The sequence below is a fragment of the Bufo bufo genome, chromosome 9 (assembly GCF_905171765.1).
Source record: "Bufo bufo chromosome 9, aBufBuf1.1, whole genome shotgun sequence".
Classification (NCBI taxonomy): domain Eukaryota; kingdom Metazoa; phylum Chordata; class Amphibia; order Anura; family Bufonidae; genus Bufo; species Bufo bufo.
The window spans coordinates 107,336,978-107,360,317 of NC_053397.1; the positions used below are offsets into that span (position 1 = coordinate 107,336,978).

Below are 23,340 nucleotides of genomic sequence, written 5' to 3' on the forward strand. Positions count from 1 at the left end.
TGCATTGGTCCCATGTTCATAAGTGCCGGTATTGCTGAGAAAAATGATGTTCTAATATATGCAAATGAGCCGCTAGGAGCAACGGGGGTCTTGCCATTACTCCTGAGATTCTTCTCTCTCTGCAACTGCCACACCCTCTGCACTTTGATTGACAGGGCCAGGCAGTTAAAACGTCATCACACCTGGTCCTGACAATCAAAGTGCAGGAAGCTCGGCAATTGCAGAGAGAGAAGACCCTCAGGTGTAACGACAACTCCCCCATTGCTCCTAGAGGCTCATTAGCATATATTAAAACATCATTTTTCTCAGCAATGTGGGCACATATGAACATGGGACCAACACAGATGCCTTCAGCTACCAATTGAGCATGTAACATGTCATCCAGTTTCATAGGTACAAATCTGCTTACAGATGCCCTTTAATTTATTTCAGTAATTCATTCAAAAACATTAAATAAACACTTGAAATAGATCACTCTGTATATAATTAATATATGTAATATAAGTGTTTCACTATTTGAATTGAATTTCTGAAATAAATTAACTTTTCAATGATATTCTAATTTATTGAGATGCACCTATAGTATGACAATTCATATTATGCCTGTGAAAATAAACAGTAGTACTAGTTTGACACAGAAAATCCTATGGTTACTACAGTGCCCTTCTTTAAAGTAGTGACTAAGGCTGCTGCCGGCTATACAGAAGGTCTGTGGTGCAATTTCCAGAACATACCTGTGAAATAGTTTATTTATTAAAGGTTATGGCAGAAAAAAGGAACTTATTTTTCTTTTACGGTAAAAGTTACATTTTTCTGCAAAGTTAATGTTACTAAAAATAAATAACAGGGCAAAAATTCTTACAATAAATGTGTTTTTGTAACATACCTATTATGAAATTTCACAAAACAGTATTTGGTATCCCTGGAGAATTTTTGTCCTTCATTCCCTCAACCCATAAAAATTGATAAAAATTAAAATCCTAGTGTGTACGGCAAAATGGTTGTTATGGCTAAACCTTCTATGAGCAAGCATTGATTAACAACATGATTTACATCAGTTTCTGATGGACATTATGACAAATCTGTCAGTCCATGGAAGGTTACATTGCCTCCCACCAGCCCCTACCCACATTTCTGACCACTTACAAAAAGTGACGAGAGATTCACAGATGGCTAAAAGTCACAAACTTTTGGGAAAATGTAGCCAGTGCCATTTTTATTTTTATTTTACTGCTGTAAAGTCACTTATAAATTCTAATCTGAATGTATGGATTTAAACTGTGCAATTCTAGATCCAACATCTAAAGACAAAGACAAACCCAAGAAGCCAAAGAAACCAAAGACAAAGGAAGACGATGATGAACCTGAATCTCCTCCAGAAGGTAAGGAGATTAAATGAAATCAATTCAAGTACTTGCCTAATAAAAGAATAAACCCTGTAAACCCTGGCAGACAGGAGCCTGCCTTGTAGATGCAGTGCAATGGTAAGGGATTGATGGAAAGTGAAAACCCATAAGCAGACATCTATTCAGGCGCAAACAACAAAAATTGGTTCCTTTATTGAATTATTTTTAAACAACAAATTTTGAGGCTAGTGGTGGCTCTTTGTCAGGTTACAAAAGGCAGGTAATATGGTACATGCAAACTTGCAGTTTAAATCCTTGGTGCTTTTTTCTGGATGTAAAATGCAAGTTGGCATTTACTGTGCATCACTGTTTTTTTGTAACCCAACGAAGAAGCACTTTAAGCCCTGAAATGGAGTATTTAAAGGGAATCTGTCACCAGTTTTATGGTGTCCTATTAATTTGTGACAGATCTCTTTAGCAAAATGCTGGGTCGCTTTCTCTAATTGATTCAGCCGTTTTGCCAAAATCTTGTATTGAACAGCTCCCTCACATGCCAATGAGGCCCTATATTCATGAGCTCATGGTTATCTCTGCCCACCTGCTGCTGATTCATTTTTGTTTTCTCACTTATAAATCATATTAGTCTAGTGAAACCAAACAGATATGGATTTTTATTTACAATAAACTAATATAGTCCATTGTAAAACACAGATAGTCACAAAAATATTAATCCACAGATCCAAAATTAAAACCTTCCTCACCTAATGAGGGAAAAGATGGAAACACCAATGAACCCAGAACTAGAGAAGGTACCATTGTAACAGTTATTATTATCTAATATATAAAGCTGAGTGTATGTATGTGTGTATTTCCACTAAAGGAATCAGCACCGTCACATTTACAAACACGAAATTTGGCACACAGGTACGTCAGGTTTCTGGGAAGGTTTTAGAACAGGTCTCAGTTCTCTAGCACCTACAGTTCCTAAGATATTTCCCAAAAATTAATTAACCAATAGAAGCCTGGTCACATGACGTTTATCAGCCAAGAGCAGCTCGCAGGCCCTTAGTCTCCACATACACACAGTTTTACACCAGGTTTCTATAACAACACAGCCATTTTTCTTCACTGCTGTAGGTCAGCTTTAAAGGGGCTGGGGCGCTGTGGATTACACTGTTAAGGGAGCCAAGTGCTGTGGAGGTCACAGTTCAGGGGGCAAAAGACAGACTTAAGAACCCTGCCCCCAGGTCCTAATAAGCCATACCCCTGACCCGGTTAGGTACCGCCCCCCCCCACTCAGCAGCTGACGGGGATTTTAAAAAATGAAGGTAAAAATCAAGTTCTGTCAGCTGCAGGGTTGGGAGGGCGGGTGACTATATACCTGCTTCTCACGCACAGACAGCACAGTGCTGCTGTCTGAGAGTGAGCTGTTCAAAAGGACATCCCTGTGTGCATCCATGCCCTGCGCCGAACGGAGGACAGGGAGTCTGAAAGCCGGACTGCTCTGGCCACCTAGCCACCCTAGGGGCAGGCTGCTGTGGAGGTGACAGTTAAGGGGATGGTCCGCTATGGAGGTCAGTGTTAAGGGGCAGATTGCTGTAGACCCCACTGTGCAAATCACTGTTAAGGAGAAGGGGTATTATAGAGGTAACTAATAAAAGGGCGGCCGCTGTGGAGGTCACTGTTAAAGGGGCAGACTACTGTGGAGGTCCCTGTTAAGGGGGAAAGATGCTGTGGAGATCACTGTTAAAGGGGTGGGCTGCTGTGGAGGTCACTGTTAAGGGGGCGTAATGCTGTAAAGGTCACTATTAAGGGGGCAGGCACTGTGAAGGTATCTGTTGAGGGGGCAGGGAACAGTGAAAGTCACAGTTGAGGTCCGCTATGGAGGTCATTGTTAAGGGGCTGGGTGCTGTAGAGGTCACTGTTAAGGGGGTGGGGTGTTGTGGGGATTGCATTTTAAGGGAACGGAGCTCTGTGGAGGTTACTGTTAAGGGGGCGGGTTATTGTGGAAATCACTGTTAATAAGACGGGGTACTGTGGAGGTCACTAATAAAGTGGCGGCCGCTGTAGAGGTCACTGTTAAAGGGGTGTGTGCTGTGGATGTTACTATTAAGGGGGCAGGTCATTGTGGAGGTCACTGTTAAAGGGGTGGAGTACTGTAGATATCACTGTTATAGTGGATACTGTGGATATCTTTTAACGACACACACAAACATTAAATGAAATAGATGAAATATACCTTTGCGAAGCCGGGTCCTTCTGCTAGTAGATCATAAACAGCAGTATTAAATGGTCACGGTACTTTCACACAACTTGGTAGGTGAATATGAGAAACTTTGTAACATTTTTTTATAAGAGAAAATGCTTCTCCCCACTTTATAAATAACACATAAACAACTTTAATTTGTGAGAAATCCATCTTGTAAGACCAACATGGGCTGTCTAATCATTGTAGGATTAGATTATGTCACCCTATAGAAGGGTATAGAGAGGGGAGGGTGGAGGAAAGAAGCGCAGAGAGAAACAAGCAGACAGACCTGATTCAGCAGGTTGAGCAGCCAATTCTAAGTTTTAGAATGCTTTATTCACTTTACTATAACTCAGTAGTTCTCTATAATGCCCTATGTGGTGATTCTGAGCGAGTGTAAAAGAGTTAGGAACCATAATTTGCTATCTCTATGTGGCCTGAGAAATAGCTACCCTCTACCCACTACCTCAGAGACAACCAAAATTTGCGATTGTCACGGATCAGCAGAAGGTTGTTCAGAGACGACGGGCGGTCATGCCCAGCCAATTCATCCTTAATTCAGTCAGAAAGACCCTCCCAGAACACCGCCAGTTGAGCCTCATCATTCCACACCAGTTCGGCCGCCAGGGTACGGAAATGGATGGCGTACTCAGCCACAGACGCAGAACCTTGACGTAGATGCAGCAGAGCTGAGGCAGCAGAGGACATGCGACCAGGCTCCTCAAAGACCATCCGGAAGGTAGTCAGGAAGGACTGCAGATTAGTCTTCTCTGAACCTCCACATTCGAAAATAGTGTTTGCCCAGGCAAGGGAATATGATGAAGGCAACCTTGGACCGCTCCGTTGGGAATTTCTGCCCATGTAACTTAAAGTGGATCAGGCACTGATTATGGAATCCCCACACGTCTTTGGATTACCACCATAGCGGGTTGGCAGCGGGAGTTGCACTCCGGCGGCACTCTGTTCCAGAATCATCAGTGGCATCGTAGCAGGTGGAGGAGCGACTGGCAACCCTGCCATGGCCGGAGAAGAGACGATATCCAAGCGAGCAGCGACATTTTGCATGAACTACATAAATACGTCTTGTCGTTCACTCTGGCGCTTTAATTCCTGTACGAGATCATGAACAACGGTCTTGGGATGACCAGCGGGGTCCATGGCCTCAGAGTACTGTCACGGATCAGCTGATGTGAACCCACTGTGCCCCTGACTAGCAATACTCTGGAGGTGAGTAACTAAGCAACTACCCAGATTTCACTAGAGCCTCAGATGGTGAGAATTGTCTTGACCGTCGGTAATTGCCAGGGGCTACTCCAGAGCTTTAACCACCCACTTTTTGTATACAAGACATCACTGTACAGACAGTACAGACGTGGTCAGACAGGTAGGGTCGTTACCAGGAGCAACAAGACAGGAACAAGAGGAAGAGGCAGAGATGTAGTCAGAACAAGCAATAGGTCAGGGCAGGCGGCACAGGAACAAGGTCAGACAATCTGGATCGGCAACGGGAGAGGTGATGCAAGCAGGCAGGGATCAGACGAAAAACGAAGTCCAGGAACGAAGTATGAAGTCAGGAACAGTGTCAGGATACAAGCAGTGTCCAGGTTAAATGGAAGTTGTGGAGCGGAATCTACTTAGGTAATACCAACCGCATAGGCAGAGTCCAAAGCTGCAACAGAGGCTGGAAGTAGAGATCACAGATAAGCACGGCACCTGGGACCACGGTGATGAGTGGGGGAACAGCGCCACACACAGGTCGCTGTTACAGAGATATAGCATTCAAAGGAAAAAACTGCTAAAACATGCCAGATACCAGTTATATAATGGTAATTTATAGTGTGATCATTCATGTATACTCATATGGCACTTTATTCTAAAAAGTTATCTGAAAGGTTATGTAAACTTTAAATCTGTCTATTGGGGCAGCAAAATCAGCTTTTATGATCCCCTGAGAAGAGGCTTGGTCTATGTTTACTCTGTTTTTCATGTTCTCTGTAATTTTATTTTGTCACTATCATTAATACTTATTGCAATATGTTTTTCATGTTCTCTGTAAACTTGAACAGCAATTAGTGTTCCTTAATTATTTTTGTAATTTTTTAACCTTTCCCCAGGGATTCTTTTAATACATTATTTTATTATGTCACTATTATTAATACTTATTGCAATATGTTAATCAGACTATGAATACAGTAAGATTTTTACTTCCACATAAATGTTTTAAAGGGGTTGCACCGCTGTCGTAGAATAAAAAATTCCTACTCTTGCCTGTTTCTCCCCACCATTCTCAATGCTTCAGCTTTGGTTCTCCTCCTACTTTGTGTATACAAGACATCAGTGGTGACATATAGTTATATGGCATGTGACTGCTACAGCCAATCACTGTCCTGAGCAGTAACTGGCACAAGAGCGCTGAGAACTGTGATTGGCTGAAGTGGTCACATGCTGCATGCCATCAGATCACCACTGCTGCCCTGTTTACAGTTAATGGGAGGGGGACCAAAGCTGTGTCACCGAAAGCAGTGAGGGAGAAACAGGTGACTTTAGGATGTTTTTATTTTAAGGCATTTAGTGGCAGTGGGTGGATTTTATGATGACTCAGACCAGGGCCGGCTCCAGGTTCATGTGGGCAATAAAGCCTCAGTGGGACCCCTTGTGGCATTTTGCATAACACACGTGCAATAAAACTGCATGTCTTATGTATGGTGCTAAATACAATGGACAGAACATGCTACAGCGTGAATATATGTGAATGAATCCTTATGTCCCTACTTAATTTTTATCTACCCAGTGTTTTTATCCCTCAGGTCTACTCACAGTATTCCGTTTTTCCTGTACACCCCCTAAAGAGAAACAGATAGGCATTGAATATGAAAATATTTTATTTGAACATACAGTAAAGACATAAAACATTTGAAAAAGTACGAAAGGAAGTTGATGCAGAACACTATGGAATGTCTTGTTGGAGTCCAGCATTGATGGTCCAACTTTTTTGGCAGAACACAAAAGTGGTATCTTGTGTAAATCAGTTAAAACACTTTTCTACGTGTTTTTTCAGCTGCAAAAACATGGATCACCTGATTAAAATCTACACATTCTGCTTCCTGAGATTCAATTGAAAGAACCGCCAGTGCATTTAATCTGTCTTGCGACATTTGGGACCTTAGGTAGTTTTTAATTAGCTTCAATTTACTGAAGCTCCTTTCAGCAGATGCAACTGAAACAGGCACAGTTAACAACAACTGTAATGCCAAAACAAGGTTTGGGAATGCCAGATTAAGTGAGTGGGAGAATATATACTTTAAAGTCTCCTGTGGGCACAGATGTTCAGGTAACATCCTAGCCAGTGTCTTGATCTCCTCGAGCATAACTTCTCCATCAACTGCTGGGTCAGAGAATTTTAAACACTGGAGCTGTAAGTTAGACAAGTCAGCGGCTTCTTTCTTGATGTCATATAGAAATCCAAACTTGTCTGTAAATGTTTGCAAAAAATTGAACCTTATTTCAATTTCACCAAGGACAGTTTCAAGCAGAGGCTTGAAGAATATTTCTTCAAATTCTTGCCTTGCATCTAAAAACGATGTTCCACTTGCCTGCTGGCATGCTGGCTCTTGACAGTTTTGGTCACTGCATTGCCGAGTTTTCTTCCTAACCCTGTGTGTCGGGTATTCAGTAGGTATATCCAGCTTTTCGCAAATACCTGCTGCCTTACATTCAGCTTGTTTGAAACCTGACACCTTGTATTCTTTAAAAGCTGTGGTAATAGATTTTACAAGTGGAATAACGCTTGAAACATTAATGGTTTTTGTTTGTACAGCCAGGCTAATTTGGTTGACCTGGAGGAGAATGTCATACCATACACATAAAGAGACAACAAAGGGGTATGTGCATATGGAATCCAATAAAATCTTTGCTTCACTGTATGTGTCACTGGAATATTGGGTACCATGTAAAAAACTTCTAAAGCATCAACAAGTTGTGAAAACTGTAACAAAATAGCTTTCACTGATTCAAGGCGAGCACACCATCGTGTCTGAGACAGAGCTTTAAGTGACAGATGTGACAAATGCTCTGAAGCCACTTCCCACCTCTTAGTTGCTCCGGAGAAGAACACATAAATGCGATTCAACAGATCATAAAAATGTTTTGCTCGGCTTTCAGCTCTCTGCAGCGTGCACTATTACGAGATTCCAGTTATGTGGAGAACATGGTACAAAGAAGGCATGAGGATTTTTTCTAAAACAATTGCCTGAACTCCTTTGTATTGTCCCCTCATATTAGCATCATTGTCATAGCACTGACCTCGAATGTTTGACACGCACAGCCCATGTTGTTCTGTCAGTCTTTCCAAAACAACACTTGCAAGACCTTTTCCAGTTGTATCTGTGACAGCCAGAAATTCCAGAAAGCTTTCCTTGACTTCCACTGTTTTGCTAACATCATCGATGTCCACATATCGCAGCACAAGTGACAACTGCTCTTGTTTGGAAATGTCTGGTGTGCAGTCTACAATGATGCTAAAATATTTAGCTTGTCTCACCTTTTTTATGATTATTTCAATTACTGCATCAGCAATTAAACGCAGAAATTTGTTTTGCATATCCTTGCTCAGATATTGCGCATTGGTTCCTTCTTTGGCACGTTGCAAGTGTTCCTTCAGAATAAGATCAAATTCAGAGGTCAGCTCCAGTAATTGGAGAAAAATACAGTTATGTTCTGTGAACAGTATCTGATGATCCTCTGAATGGCAGATTGTTTTTTGCCATCCAGCAAATTATTTGCAGTAAACGCAACAATACTTTGCGCCATCTTTGTTCTTCCATATGGAGTTGTCGACGCAAATCTTTGTCAATGGTATTTTCTTTTTTTATGCCAGATTCCAGATCTTTCCATTTTGCATAATTAGACAGGTGGCTGCTAGATATTTCATGGGAATGCAAGGATCCCTTACCACTGACATGCTTCCAGTCTTTAAATCCATGTGGGCTTGAGAAATTTGATTTAGCTTCATTGTCAAATAGCCTGCAACAGAAGCAATATATGGAATCTCCAAGCACTGAGTAAATGAGCCAATCTCGTGGAACCTTTTTCCCACTACCCAGCAATCTGTAATAATGACCAGATGAGAATCTTCTTTTTGTACCATCTGGAAAATCTGTAAGTGGAAAATCTTCCAGCTTCACTTGCTTAGGGCCCCTTTTGATAGTTTGGCATCTCAGTAGATCGGTGATTACATCTGCCCATTCTGCTGGATCATCACTAAGCTCTGGAAGAGGTCCAGAATTACAGGACACGGTTTGCTGGTCTGGAGGGTCTACAACCAGATCACTGACTTCTTCAATGCTCGAACATGCTTCTTGAGAGGTAGTGACACTTGGTTGAATATCTGATTCTGATGTACTGCAAATGGAGGACTCTTCAGGTGTACTTTTCCTGAATAAGCGGTCAATGGAAGCTAGCTTCTTGATTTTGTCTTCCAGTATCTGCTTCTCTTTTCTTTTTTGGCTTCCAGACTTGTGCTTCTTGGTGGGAGGTGCTTGTTGACCTGCCAATTCTTGGTCTTGATTGCTATTCATTTTGGCCTAAAAAAATGAATAAAATGAAGGCCATTCTCTTCTGTAGCTGTGTCCATGCAACATTTATTGCAGTCATTCTGTTTCTCCCAAACTTGTGTCTTCTGCTTGGTTCTTCAAGCTTCTTAATGATGTATTCATGCTTTTGTCAATTTGTTTTGGTAGCAGATATAACTTCTAGTAAAGTCCCTGCTTCATGTGTGAGACAATTCATAATGCCATTTGGCAACACATAGCATAATTAACCCTCCAATATGTGTTCTTTTTAATTTGGCAGTATTTTACAATTAAAAATGTAATGTACTTCTTTGAAATCAGCACAAATGGATTAAAGAAGGTGCTCAAACACCATAAATACTTGTCAACCAAACACTTGTTCAGCCAAACGCCTCCTGACTCCAGCATGCTCTGCTGAGCATACGTTTGTTTTAACAGTGGAGAGGAGTGTAAGATGCTGTCAGACAAAGGCGAAGATAGTAACAAGCATGACCAAATTCAAAATAATTAATCTTACTTCTCCCCAACATCATAAAGGGAAGGTTGGGAGGCCCATACTTCACATAGGATAGTATTATGTATAAGATTGGAATGACAGAATGAAAACCCTACTGTTCACTTAGTAAGGGCTCACGACAACGTGAAATACAGCCGTTGTTCAGGCCATATTTTACGGACGGCATACAGCCCCATTGAATTCAAGTCCATGTGAAAAAACTCACCGCCTGTCCTATTGTGATCTGTATTTTACGGATCAGAATAGGTGTGTCAATGCGCAGTCTAAGGAAACCTTGGACAGCACATGGACGCATACAGGTGGCAGCTGTGTTTTTTTTTTCTCCTCCGTGGTAAGTGCAAAATGAGTAAACAACAATGTCATAATTTAGCAAATAATGCCAGACATAACCATAGGTCACTCACCAATCCACGTATAGATCGTAGGTCCCAGATAAGAAATATAGGTTTCTGTGACTGCGGTAACACGTTGTTATCACGCAAAAATGGTGAGCTTCAGATGGTGAGCTTCAGATGGTCAGCTTCAGATGACTTGGTATCTGTAAGCTTGTGTGCATCAGTACCTGGAGGTATTTGAAGTAAACACAATGTAGATAAACTGCCCCTACCAATATCACCTATTCAGTCCCTTCCACGGTAATCACCTCAAAAGGTCAACCCTGGGAAGCTATTCCCTACCAGCATGACATTGATCTGTGTCACCATATATAAGAAAATTGGTAAATTTTTCACTTCACATATGTATATATCAGCTATACATATGTGATGTGATGTAGCCCAATAAATATCAATATGAATGCTGATAGCACTATGCTGCTGCCTGCCCCTGTGCCCCCAATGCCCAATAAATATCAATATGATGATATTTTAATTTGGGGCACAGCAGGGCAGGCTGCAGCAGACTACTATGACAAAGGCTGAAGTGGACATGCTGAGCCTTAGGCCTCTTTCACACGAGCGTGACGGATTGGCTCCAGATGCGTTCAGGGTGCTTTCCGTAAAACTCGCACCATTTTGCAAGCAGGTTCAGTTAATATTGTTTGCGATTGCGTTCAGTTTTTTTCCGCGCAGGTGCAATGTGTTTTCAGACGTTTTTCACGCACATGATAAAAAACTGAAGTTTTACAAACAACATCTCTTAGCAACCATCAGTGAAAAACGCATTGCATCTGCAGTTGCTTCCGGATGCGATGCGTTTTTTACTGAAGCCCCATTCACTTTTATGGGGCCAGGGCTGCGTAAATCAAAACTGAATATAGAACATGCTGTGATTTTCACGCAATGCAGAAGTGATGTGTGAAAAACAACGCTCATGTACACAGACCCATTGACATGAATGGGTCAGGATTCAGTGCAGGTGCAATGCGTTCACTCGCTCGTGTGAAAGGGGACTTATAGTTCTTTGCCCATCTTACACTCCTTCCCTGTACTGTCCTCTGGTAATCAGCAATAACAGACTGGACATGCTGAGCCTTGTAGACAGGTCTCTGAGAGAACTACAAGTCTCAGCCAGCAGTGAGTCTGTCATTACTAATATCTGGCTGAAGCAATGTCTCTCTCTTCCCTCTCACAGCATGCAGTCTCACAGACACACTGAGAGAGACTGCAGCTGCATCCACCACTTCTACACTTCTCCCTGAATTCTATTTTTTGGGACAGAAGAGACTTCTGACTATTTACAGATTATGTGGGTGATTTTCAAAGTGCGCCATGCCAGTTTTAGGCATTAAAAAAATCGCAAGACCCTGTTTTTGTGCTATCCTCCCTACTTGGCAGTGGTGGGGGCCAAGACATTGTCATAAATTAGGTCCTTACTTGCCACTGCCAGTGTAGGGGAGAAACAAAGACCAACGTGATCTCCCAGTACTGACGGGAATGATTCACATAGCATTATATTGATTTATGATGCTATGTAACCCTTTACAGTCTTGGAATGTATTAGATGACACTAACAGCATTATGCCAGTGTTATCCAATACATTCCAGAACTTTAAGGGTTAGATCATAAATCAATATAATGCTATGTGACCTCCGGCAGCGCTGGGTGCTGCGATGTGGATTCGCTTCGGGATGAACGCTAATCTGCAAGGGGCCTAAAGGCTCTTTCATACGAGCGGATGCCGTGTGGGTAATCCTCTGCGTGAAAGACAGCCAAGCCCCGTCCCGGACAGCAGAGACACAGAGCAGTATCATGATTGATAATGCTCTTTGCCTCTCTGTGATCATCAGAGGCACGGAGCATTATCAATCATGTTACTGCTCCGTGTCTTTGCTGTCCGGAGTGGGGCTTGGCTGTCTTTCACACAGCAGATTACCCGCACGGCACCCGCTCGTATGAAAGAGCCCTTAGGCCTCATGCACACGGCTGTTATGCATCTGTTGCGGTCCCCAATGCACGGGAAACGTCCGTGCAGCGGCCGGGATGGGTCCGTTAACCGTCCGCCCCCGCAAAAAAATTGTATAAGTTCTATTTTATTGGAGTGCGGAGAAAATAATAATCAATAATACACTTTATTGGCAAAAATTCATAAGAGGAAAATTTCCTCTTATGAATTTTTGCCAATAAACTGTATAATTGATTTCATGCGTTCTGGTATTTTCTTATAGGAGTTTATATTGTGTTTTAGGCCGAATGCACACGGCCGTGAGCGGTCCGTGGTATCCCGGCCTGGCATCCTGCTGAGAGCTGGAGCGTACGGCGTCATTGGTTGCTATGACGCCGTGCGCTTCATGCCGCCGCTGCACTACAGTAATACACTCATATAGATCATACGAGTGTATTACTGTAGTGCAGTGGCGGCATGAAGCGCACGGCGTCATAGCAACCAATGACGCCGTACGCTCCAGCTCTCAGCAGGATGCCAGGCCGGGATACCACGGACCGCTCACGGCCGTGTGCATTTGGCCTTACAGGCATGATGTGTGCTGCTGATGCTGAGCAAGAGCAAAGCAACACATGGTAATTGTTCTTTATTCAATTATTGGCTCCTTTGAGCCTTTATTTAGGTGTTTTGGTGTAGACAGTGACTAGTGAGTCGTGACACTCACTGTAGATAGCCCCAGGCGGAAGGCCCCCCATGTAACATACATACTACAAGAACTGGTCTTTCTCTGACTACTAGTAACTTATTAGTTCACCAGAATTCTAAATTTAAAACGAAATCCAGCAGCAGCAGCAGCACTGCAGCAGCATTCAGCTTTGTCTGCTTTCCTCTGGGCTGCAATGCTTTCCAGCTCTGGGCTCGGCTATGAGTCCTGTCTTCTGCAGCTGCGCCGAGACGAGTCCTGCTGCTGGCTGGGGGCGGGCTTACAGTCAGACTCAGATGATGATCTGTGCGGCATGCGCTGCTATGGAAACTGCCTGGAGTCAGAAGATCACGTGAGAGAGGGGCCGGGCGGCGGGCGCTGCGCAGCATAAATGAACCTGGCTGTATGCAAACATTTTAAAGGGGCCGCCGTGGAGACGAGTGGGCCCCCTAACTTACAGTGGGCCCCGACACTTGCCCGGGTTTGCCGGGTTCTGACACCGGCCCTGACTCAGACAACCCCCTTAACAACATTTTTTTTTTATTATGAAAAGTGGCATACGCTGTGCACATGCACATTTGTATTGTAATACCAGCATTATATTTGATATTGGATTAATTATTTAGCGGTGTAAATTTTAGAATACATATTTCAACACTATATTGTCAGAATATTTGTGAACCTCCACATTATGGCAAAATTGTCTGCACTTGAAAGTTTTTATATATCTAAACATTTACATGCATTGACACGTTAACTTTATTTTTCCTCTTTACAGTACCCATTGCTAGAGTTATTCAATAAATCATACTCGTCTTATGTTTACATTCCTCTCTCTTAAAATAACATTTTCAGTGCATACAAAAAGATTATCCAAATTAGTGATATATAGCACATAACCTATCACCATACAGTACATTAAGTTGTACTGCAATAAAAGGAAATGGAAATAATTGTTTTATGCTATTACTATTTTTCTATCATTAGACCCAACATCTGATGACAAGGACAGAATCCCTAAAAAGCCAAAAGAACTTGGAGATGATACCAAAAAACCAGATGTAACCCCTAAAGGTACTTGTTTTCACCTTTACATTTTTTCATAGGGAAAAAGTTGCAACTGAAAAAAATGTTATCTTACACATGCAAAGAATAAAGTATTATTTGTTAATGCTCGCTGTATTTTACTTGTCATGTCAAACACTTAGCAAGGCCTTTTTTGCTGCACAAAAGCAGCATATTGATAGGTTAACCACTTTCAGACCAGGCCATTTACCCCCTTACTGACCAAGCCTACTTTGTGAATCTGACATGTGTCTCTTCATGTGGTAATCTAACATAGTACATATAGTAACATAGTACATAAGGCCAAAAAAAGACATTTGTCCATCCAGTTCGGCCTGTTATCCTGCAAGTTGATCCAGAGGAAGGCAAAAAAAAAACCTGTGAGGTAGAAGCCAATTTTCCCCACTTTAGGGGAATAAAAAATTCCTTCCCAACTCCAATCAGGCAATCAGAATAACTCCCTGGATCAACGACCCCTCTCTAGTAGCTATAGCCTGTAATATTATTACGCTCCAGAAATACATCCAAGCCCCTCTTGAATTCCTTTATTGTACTCACTATCACCACCTCCTCAGGCAGAGAGTTCCATAGTCTCACTGCTCTTACCGTAAAGAATCCTTTTCTATGTTTGTGTACAAACCTTCTTTCCTCCAGACGCAGAGGATATCCCCTCGTCACAGTCACAGTCCTGGGGATAAATAGATGATGGGATAGATCTCTGTACTGACCCCTGATATATTTATACATATTAATTAGATCTCCCCTCAGTCGTCTTTTTTCTAAAGTGAATAACCCTAATTTTGATAATCTTTCAGGGTACTGTAGTTGCCCCATTCCAGTTATTACTTTAGTTGCCCTCCTCTGGACCCTCTCCAGCTCTGCTATGTCTGCCTTGTTTACAGGAGCCCAGAACTGTACACAGTACTCCATGTGTGGCCTGACTAGCGATTTGTAAAGTGGTAGGACTATGTTCTTATCACGGGCATCTATGCCCCTTCTGATGCAACCCATTATCTTATTGGCCTTGGCAGCAGCTGCCTGACACTGGTTTTTGCAGCTTAGTTTGCCGTTTATTAAAATTCCTAGATCCTTTTCCATGTCAGTGTTACCGAGTGTTTTACCATTTAGTATGTACGGGTGACTTGCATTGTTCCTTCCCATGTGCATAACTTTACATTTGTCAGTGTTAAACCTCATCTGCCACTTATCTGCCCAAGCCTCCAGTCTATCGAGATCCCTCTGTAGTAGTATACTGTCCTCTTCAGTGTAAATTACTTTACACAGTTTAGTGTCATCAGTGACCCAATCTGAGTGTGTACGGTTAATAACCACCCTCTGTTTTCTATCATTGAGCCAGTTACTTACCCACATACAGACGTTTTCTCCCAGTCCGAGCATTCTCATTTTATATACTAACCTTTTATGTGGTACAGTGTCAAATGCTTTGGAGAAGTCCAGATATACGACATCCATTGATTCGCCGCTGTCAAGTCTAGAACTTACCTCCTCATAGAAACTGATTAAATTAGTTTGGCATGACCGATCCCTCACAAAGCCATGCTGATATGGTGTTATTTGCTTATTTCCGTTGAGATGCTCTAAGATAGCATCTCTCAGAAAACCTTCAAACAGTTTACCCACAACAGATGTTAAACTTACCGGCCTATAGTTTCCAGGCTCTGTTTTTGGACCCTTTTTGAATATTGGCACCACATTTGCCATGCGCCAATCCTGTGGGACATTCCCTGTCAGTATAGAGTCCGCAAATATCAGAAATAAGGGTCTGGCTATGACATTACTTAATTCCCTTAGGATACAGGGGTGTATGCCATCCAGTCCTGGCGATTTGTCTATTTTAATCTTTTTAAGTCGCTGATGTACTTCTTCCTGGGTCAGACAGGACACTTTTAATGGGGAATTTAATTTTACATTCTGCATGTCATCTGACAGTTTATTTTCCTCAGTGAATACATTGGAGAAAAAAATATTTAACAGCTTTGCTTTCTCCTCGTCGCTCTCTGCGACTCCCCCCTCAATACTCTTTAAAGGGCCGACACCTTCAGATTTATACTTTTTAACATTTATATAATTGAAGAACATTTTAGGGTTAGTTTTACTCTCTTTGGCAATTAATATCTCGGTTTCTAGTTTGGCCGCTTTTATTTGTATTTTACATGTTCTATTTTTTTCCTTATAGTTTTTCAGTGCTTCCGTGCTACCCTCCTGTTTTAGTGATTTATATGCTTTCTTTTTGTCATTTATTGCTTTCTTTACAGTTCTGTTTATCCACATTGGTTTCTTTTTGTTCCTTAACCGTTTATTCCCATACGGTATGTACCTCTCACAATGAGATTTTAGGATGTTTTTAAAGATATCCCATTTTGTGGCTGTATTTTTATTTTTGAGGACTTTGTCCCAGTTAGTTAGGCCTATGGCCTCTCTTAGTTGTCTAAATTTAGCTTTTTTGAAGTTTGGTATTTTTGTTCCTCCCTGTAGAAACGCTCTTTTGAATGATAATTGGAAGGTTATTACTTTATGGTCACTATTTCCCAGGTGTCCACCAACCTGCACATCTGTTGTTCTGTCAGGCATTGGTTAATACTAAGTCCAGTATGGCCGTCCCTCTAGTCGGGTCCTGAACCAGTTGGGAGAGGTAATTGTCTTTGGTTATTGCCAAGAACCTGTTTCCCTTATGAGATATCCAAGTTTCAGTTTCCCAGTCTATATCTGGGTAGTTGAAGTCCCCCATAATGACCACCTCATTATGATTTGCCGCCTCGTCTATCTCGTTTAGTAGTAGATTTTCTGTGGACTCTGGTATATTAGGTGGTTTATAGTAAACTCTTATTAGTAATTTATTGTTGTTTTTAGCTCCATGTATGTCTACCCACAGTGACTCCACTTGTTCATGTCCCTCACTTATATATTCCCGAAGTGTGGGCTTTAGACAGGACTTTACAGAAATGCAGACCCCTCCCCCTCTTCGGTTTTGACGATCCTTTCTAAACAGACTGTAACCTTGTACATTAACTGCCCAGTCATAGCTATCATCCAGCCATGTCTCAGTTATTCCCACTATGTCATAGTCCTCCTCACACATCACTAATTCCAGTTCACCAGTTTTATTAGTCACGCTTCTGGCATTAGTATACATACATTTGAGAGGTTTATGTATATTTTTTACCCTACACCTTTCCTTCTGAACTGTTCTAGTCCCTCCTTCCATTGCTCCCACAGTCCCTCTACCTTGCCCCCGGTCTCTATCTGCACTATCTTCCCCTCCTATAGTGTAATTTCCCTCCCCCCCAGTCCCTAGTTTAAACACTCCTCCAACCTTCTAGCCATCTTTCTCCCCAGCACAGCTGCCCCTTCCCCATTGAGGTGCAGCCCGTCCCTACGATAGAGCTTGTAGCCGATAGAGAAGTCGGCCCAGTTCTCCAGGAACCCAAACCCCTCCTTCCTACACCAGTTTTTGAGCCACTTGTTAATCTCCCTAATCTCCCACTGCCTTTCTTGTGTGGCTCTCGTGGTGCAGGCAGTATTTTAGAAAATACTACCTTTGAGGTCCTTGCCCTAAGCTTTTGACCTAAATCGCTGAAATCATTTTTAAGGACTCTCCACCTACCTCTAACTTTGTCATTGGTTCCGATATGGACCATGACCGCAGGATCTTCTCCAGCCCCTCCCAGTAATCTGTCAACCCGATCCGCGATGTGTCGAACTCTAGCGCCAGGAAGACAGCACACTGTTCGGCGATCACGGTCTTTGTGACAGCTAATATATAAAGCTGAGTCTATGTATGTGTGTGTGTGTATGTCCGCTAAAGGAATTCGCACCATCGCATTTACAATCACGACATTTGGCACACAGGTACATCAGGTGTCCGGGAAGGTTTTATACTGTGTCTCAGCTCTCTAGCACGTAACGTTACTGAGATATTCCCAAAAAATGCATTAGCCAATAGAAGTCTGGTCACATGACCCTTATCAGCCAAGAGAAGCTTGCAGGCCCTTAGTCTCCACATACGCACAGTTTTACACCTGGTTTAACAACCTGGCCATTTTTCTTCACTGCTGTAGGTCAGCTTTAAAGGGGCAGGGCGCTGTGGATGACACTGTTAAGGGAGCCGAGTGCTGTGGAGGTCGGAGTTCAGGGGGCAGGTAGGGTGGCCATTCAGGCCACCCTCAAAAGACGGACTTTAAAATCCCACCTCCAGGTCCTACTAAGCCATGCCCCCAACCGGTTAGGTCATGCCCCCTCCCACTTCACAGCCGACAGGGATTGAAAAAATGAAGTAAAAAATCAACTTCTGTCAGCTGCAGGGGTGGGAGGGAGGGTGACTTTCTCCCTGTAGCTCATGCTCAGACAGCACAGTGCTGCTGTCTGAGAGTGAGATGTTCAAAAGGACATCCCTGTGTCCGTCCAGGCCCTGCACCGGACGGAGGACAGGGAGTCTAAAAGCCGCACTGTCCGGCCTCAAACCGGATCTCTGGCCACCCTAGGGGCAGGCTGCTGTGGAGGTGACAGTTAAGGGGACGGTCCACTGTGGAGGTCAGTGTTAAGGGGTAGATTGCTGTAGACCCCACTGTTAAGGGGACGGAGTGTTGTGCAAATCACTGTTAAGGAGATGGGGTATTGTAGAGGTCACTAATAAAGAGGCGGCCACTGTGGAGGTCACTGTTAAAGGGGCGGACTGCTGTGGATTGTCACTGTTAAGGGGGTGAGATGCTGTGAAGGTCACTGTTAAGGGGGCGTAATGCTGTGGAGGTCACTGTTAAGGGGGCAGGCACTGTGAAGGTCTCTGTTAAGGGGCCAGGGAACAGTGAAGTTCACAGTTAAAGCCACGTTCCGCTATGGAGGTCATTGTTAAGGGGCCGGGTGCTATAGAGGTCACTGTTAAGGGGGTGGGGTGTTGTAGAGATCGCATTTTAAGATAACAGAGCTCTGTGGAGGTCACTGTTAAGGGGGAGGGTTATTGTGGAAATCACTGTTAATGAGACGGGGTACTGTGGAGGTCACTAATAAAGTGGTGGCCACTGTAGAGGTCACTGTTAAAGGGGTGGAGTACTGTAGATATCACTGTTATAGTGGATACTATGGATATATTTTAGTGACACACACAAACATTAAATGAAATAGATGAAATATACCTGTGCGAAGCCGGGTCCTTCTGCTAGTAGAGCATAAACAGCAGTATTAAACGGTCACGGTACTTTCACACAACTTGGTAGGTGAATATGAGAAACTTTGTAACATATTTTATAAGAGAAAATGCTTCTCCCCACTTTATAAATAACAGAAACTTTCTCACTTTAATTTGTGAGAAATCCATCTTGTAAGACCAACATGGGCTGTCTAATCATTGTAAGATTAGATTATGTCACCCCTTAAAAGGGTGTAGAGAGGGGAGGGTGGAGGAAAGAAGTGCAGAGAGAAACAAGCAGACAGACCTGATTCAGCAGGTTGAGCATCCAATTCTAACTTTTATATTTCACCCCAAGTGCTTTATTCACTTTACTACAACTCAGTAGTTCTCTATAATGCCCTATGTGGTGATTCTGAGCGAGTGTGAAAGAGTTAGGAACCATAATTTGCTATCTCTATGTGGCATGAGAAATAGCTACCCTCTACCCACTACCTCAGAGACAACCAAAATTAGAGATTGTCACGGATCAGCGGAAGGTTGTTCAGAGATGACGGGCGGTCGCACCCAGCCAATTCTTCCTTAATTCAGTCAGAAAGACCCTCCCAGAACACCGCCAGTTGAGCCTCATCATTCCACGCCAGTTCGGCCGGCAGGGTACGGAACTGAATGGCGTACTGACCCACAGACGCAGAACCTTGACGTAGATGCAGCAGAGCTGAGGCAGAAGAGGACGTGCAACCCGGCTCCTCAAAGACCTTCAAAAATGTAGTCAGGAAGGACTGCCGATTAGTCTTCTCTGGACCTCCACGTTCCCAAATAGGGTTTGCCCAGGCAAGGGCCTCATCAGACAGCAGGAATATGATGAAGGCAACCTTAGACCGCTTCGTAGGGAACCTCTGCCCATGTAACTCAAAGTGGGTCAAGCACTGATTTAGGAATCCCTGACACATCTTTGGATTATCACCATAGCAGGTTGGCAGCAGGAGTTGCACTCCGGCAGTACTTTGTTCCAGAATCACCGGTGGCATCGTAGCAGGTGGAGGAGCGACTGGCAACCCTGCTATGGCCCGGAGAAGAGACGGTATCCAAGGGAGCAGTGACATTTTGCATGAACTACATAAATATGTCTTGTCGTTCACTCTGGCGCTTTAATTCCTGTAAGAGATCATGAATGACCGTCTTGGGATGACCAGCGGGGTCCATGGCCTCAGAGTACTGTCACGGATCAGCGATGTGAACCCACTGTGCCCCTGACTAGCAATACTCTGGAGGTGAGTAACTAAGCAACTATCCGGATTTCACTAGAGCCTCAAATGGTGAGGATAGGCTTGACCATCGGTAATTGCCAGGGACTACTCCAGAGCGTTAACCAGTCAGTGGCAGCTGGTCCAGGCAGACCAGGAGGTACCTGTGAAGTTACCGACAGTACAGACGTGGTCAGACAGGCAGGGTCGTTACCAGGAGCAAGAACTGGAGGAAGAGGCAGAGATGTAGTCAGAGCAAGTAATGGGTCAGGGCAGGCGGCACAGGAACAAGGTCAGACAATCCGGATCGGCAACGGGAGAGGTGATGCAAGCAGGCAGGGATCAGACGAAAAACGAAGTCCAGGAACGAAGTATTGAAGTCAGAAACATGAGTGATAAGCAAGCTCTTTACCACAAGATTAGGACCTTGACTCTGAGGCGTCTAGGTAAAGGGCTGAGCCACTAAAATACCTGCAGCAATGCAAAGGTACAGTAGGTTAACGAGATCACATGACATGGCCCAGCCCCAGCCGGGGAGTGATGCGTACTGCCACATCAGCAGTGTCAGGATACAAGCAGTGTCCAGGTTAAATGGAAGTTGTGGAGCGGAATCCACTTAGGTAATACCAACCGCACAGGCAGAGTCCAGAGCTGCAACAGAGGCTGGAAGTAGAGATCACAGATAAGCACGGCACCTGGGACCACGGTGATGAGTGGGGGAACAGCGCCACACACAGGTCGCTGTTACAGAGATATAGCATTCAAAGGAAAAAACTGCTAAAACATGCCAGATACCAGTCATATAATGGTAATTTATAGTGTGATCATTCATGTATACTCATATGGCAGTTTATTCTAAAAAGTTATCTGAAAGGGTATGTAAACTTTAAATCTGTCTATTGGGGCAGCAAAATCAGCTTTTATGATCCCCTGAGAAGAGGCTTGGTCTATGTTTACTCTGTTTTTCATGTTCTCTGTAATTTTATTTTGTCACTATCATTAATACTTATTGCAGTATGTTTTTCATGTTCTCTGTAAACTTGAACAGCAATTAGTGTTCCTTAATTATTTTTGTAATTTTTTAACCTTTCCCCAGGGATTCTTTTAATACATTATTTTATTATGTCACTATTATTAATACTTATTGCAATATGTTAATCAGACTATGAATACAGTAAGATTTTTACTTCCACATAAACGTTTTAAAGGGGTTGCACCGCTGTCGTAGAATAAAAAATTCCTACTCTTGCCTGTTTCTCCCCACCATTCTCAATGCTTCAGCTTTGGTTCTCCTCCTACTTTGTGTATACAAGACATCAGTGGTGACATATAGTTATATGGCATGTGACTGCTACAGCCAATCACTGTCCTGAGCAGTAACTGGCACAAGAGCGCTGAGAACTGTGATTGGCTGAAGTGGTCACATGCTGCATGCCATTAGATCACCACTGCTGCCCTGTTTACAGTTAATGGGAGGGGGACCAAAGCTGTGTCACCGAAAGCAGTGAGGGAGAAACAGGTGACTTTAGGATGTTTTTATTTTAAGGCATTTAGTGGCAGTGGGTGTATTTTATGATGACTCAGACAACCCCCTTAACAACATTTTTTTTATCTCAAAAAAGTGGCATACACTGTGCACATGCACATTTGTATTGTAATACCAGCATCATATTTGATATTGGATTAATTATTTGGCGGTGTAAATTTTAGAATACATATTTCAACACTATATTGTCAGAATATTTGTGAACCTCCACATTATGGCAAAATTGTCTGCACTTGAAAGTTTTTATATATCTAAACATTTACATGCATTGACACATTAACTTTATTTTTCTGCTTCCTCTTTACAGCACCCATTGCTAGAGTTATTCAATAAATCATACTCGTCTTATGTTTACATTCCTCTCTCCTAAAATAACATTTTCAGTGCATACAAAAAGATTATCCAAATTAGTGATATATATTTTTCTATCATTAGACCCAACATCTGATGACAAGGACAGAATCCCTAAAAAGCCAAAAGAACTTGGAGATGATACCAAAAAACCAGATGTAACCCCTAAAGGTACTTGTTTTCACCTTTACATTTTTTCATAGGGAAAAAGTTGCAACTGAAAAAAATGTTATCTTACACATGCAAAGAATAAAGTATTATTTGTTAATGCTCGCTGTATTTTACTTGTCATGTCAAACACTTAGCAAGGCCTTTTTTGCTGCACAAAAGCAGCATATTGATAGGTTAACCACTTTCAGACTAGGCCATTTACCCCCTTACTGACCAGCCTAATTTCTGAATCTGACATGTGTCACTTCATGTGGTAATCTAATATATAAAGCTGAGTCTATGTATGTGTGTGTGTGTATGTCCGCTAAAGGAATTTGCAGCATCGCATTTACAATCACGACATTTGGCACACAGGTACATCAGGTGTCCGGGAAGGTTCTATACTTGGTCTCAAGCCCTCTAGCACGTAACGTTCCTGAGATATTCCCAAAAAAATGCATTAGCCCATAGAAGCCTGGTCACATGACCCTTATCAGCCAAGAGAAGCTTGCAGGCCCTTAGTCCCAACATACACACAGTTTTACACCAGGTTTAACAACCTGGCCATTTTTCTTCACTGCTGTAGGTCAGCTTTAAAGGGACAGGGCGCTGTGGATGACACTGTTAAGGGAGCCGAGTGCTGTGGAGGTTGGAGCTAAGGGGGCAGGTAGGGTGGCCATTCCGCAGCCGACAGGGATTGAAAAGTAAAGTAAAGTAAAAAATCAACTTCTGTCAGCTGCAGGGAGGGTGTCTTTCTCGCTGCAGGTCACGCTCAGACAGCACAGTGTTGCTGTCTGAGAGTGAGCTGTTCAAAAGGAAATCCCTGTGTCTGTCTAGGCCTTGCGTCGGATGGAGGACAGGGAGTCTGAAAGCCGGACTGTCCGGCCTCAAACCGGACCTCTGGCCACCCTAGGGGCAGGCTGCTGTGAAGGTGACAGTTAAGGAGACGCTCGGCTATGTAGGTCAGTGTTAAAGGGAACCTGTCACCAGTTTTATGGTGTCCTAACTAAGGGCAACATAAATAAGTGACTGATTCTCTTAGCAAAATGCTGGTTCACTTTCTTTAATTGACCCAGTCAATCTGCCAGCATCTTGTATTGAAAAGCTCCAGCTGATAATGATGAGTCCTGA

At 43.1% G+C, this 23,340-nt stretch overlaps 1 protein-coding gene across 1 annotated transcript in view; it reads left to right on the forward strand.

Annotated features, from left to right (window-relative positions):
* Window positions 1–23,340, forward strand: part of PRG4 (proteoglycan 4) — a 181,890-nt gene that overhangs the window by 68,622 nt on the left and 89,928 nt on the right. Inside the window, exons 11-14 of the mRNA XM_040408297.1 lie at window positions 1,293–1,382; window positions 2,084–2,155; window positions 13,695–13,781; window positions 22,144–22,230. Of these exons, the coding sequence (XP_040264231.1) occupies window positions 1,293–1,382; window positions 2,084–2,155; window positions 13,695–13,781; window positions 22,144–22,230 (336 nt within the window). The remainder of the gene's footprint in view (window positions 1–1,292; window positions 1,383–2,083; window positions 2,156–13,694; window positions 13,782–22,143; window positions 22,231–23,340) is intronic.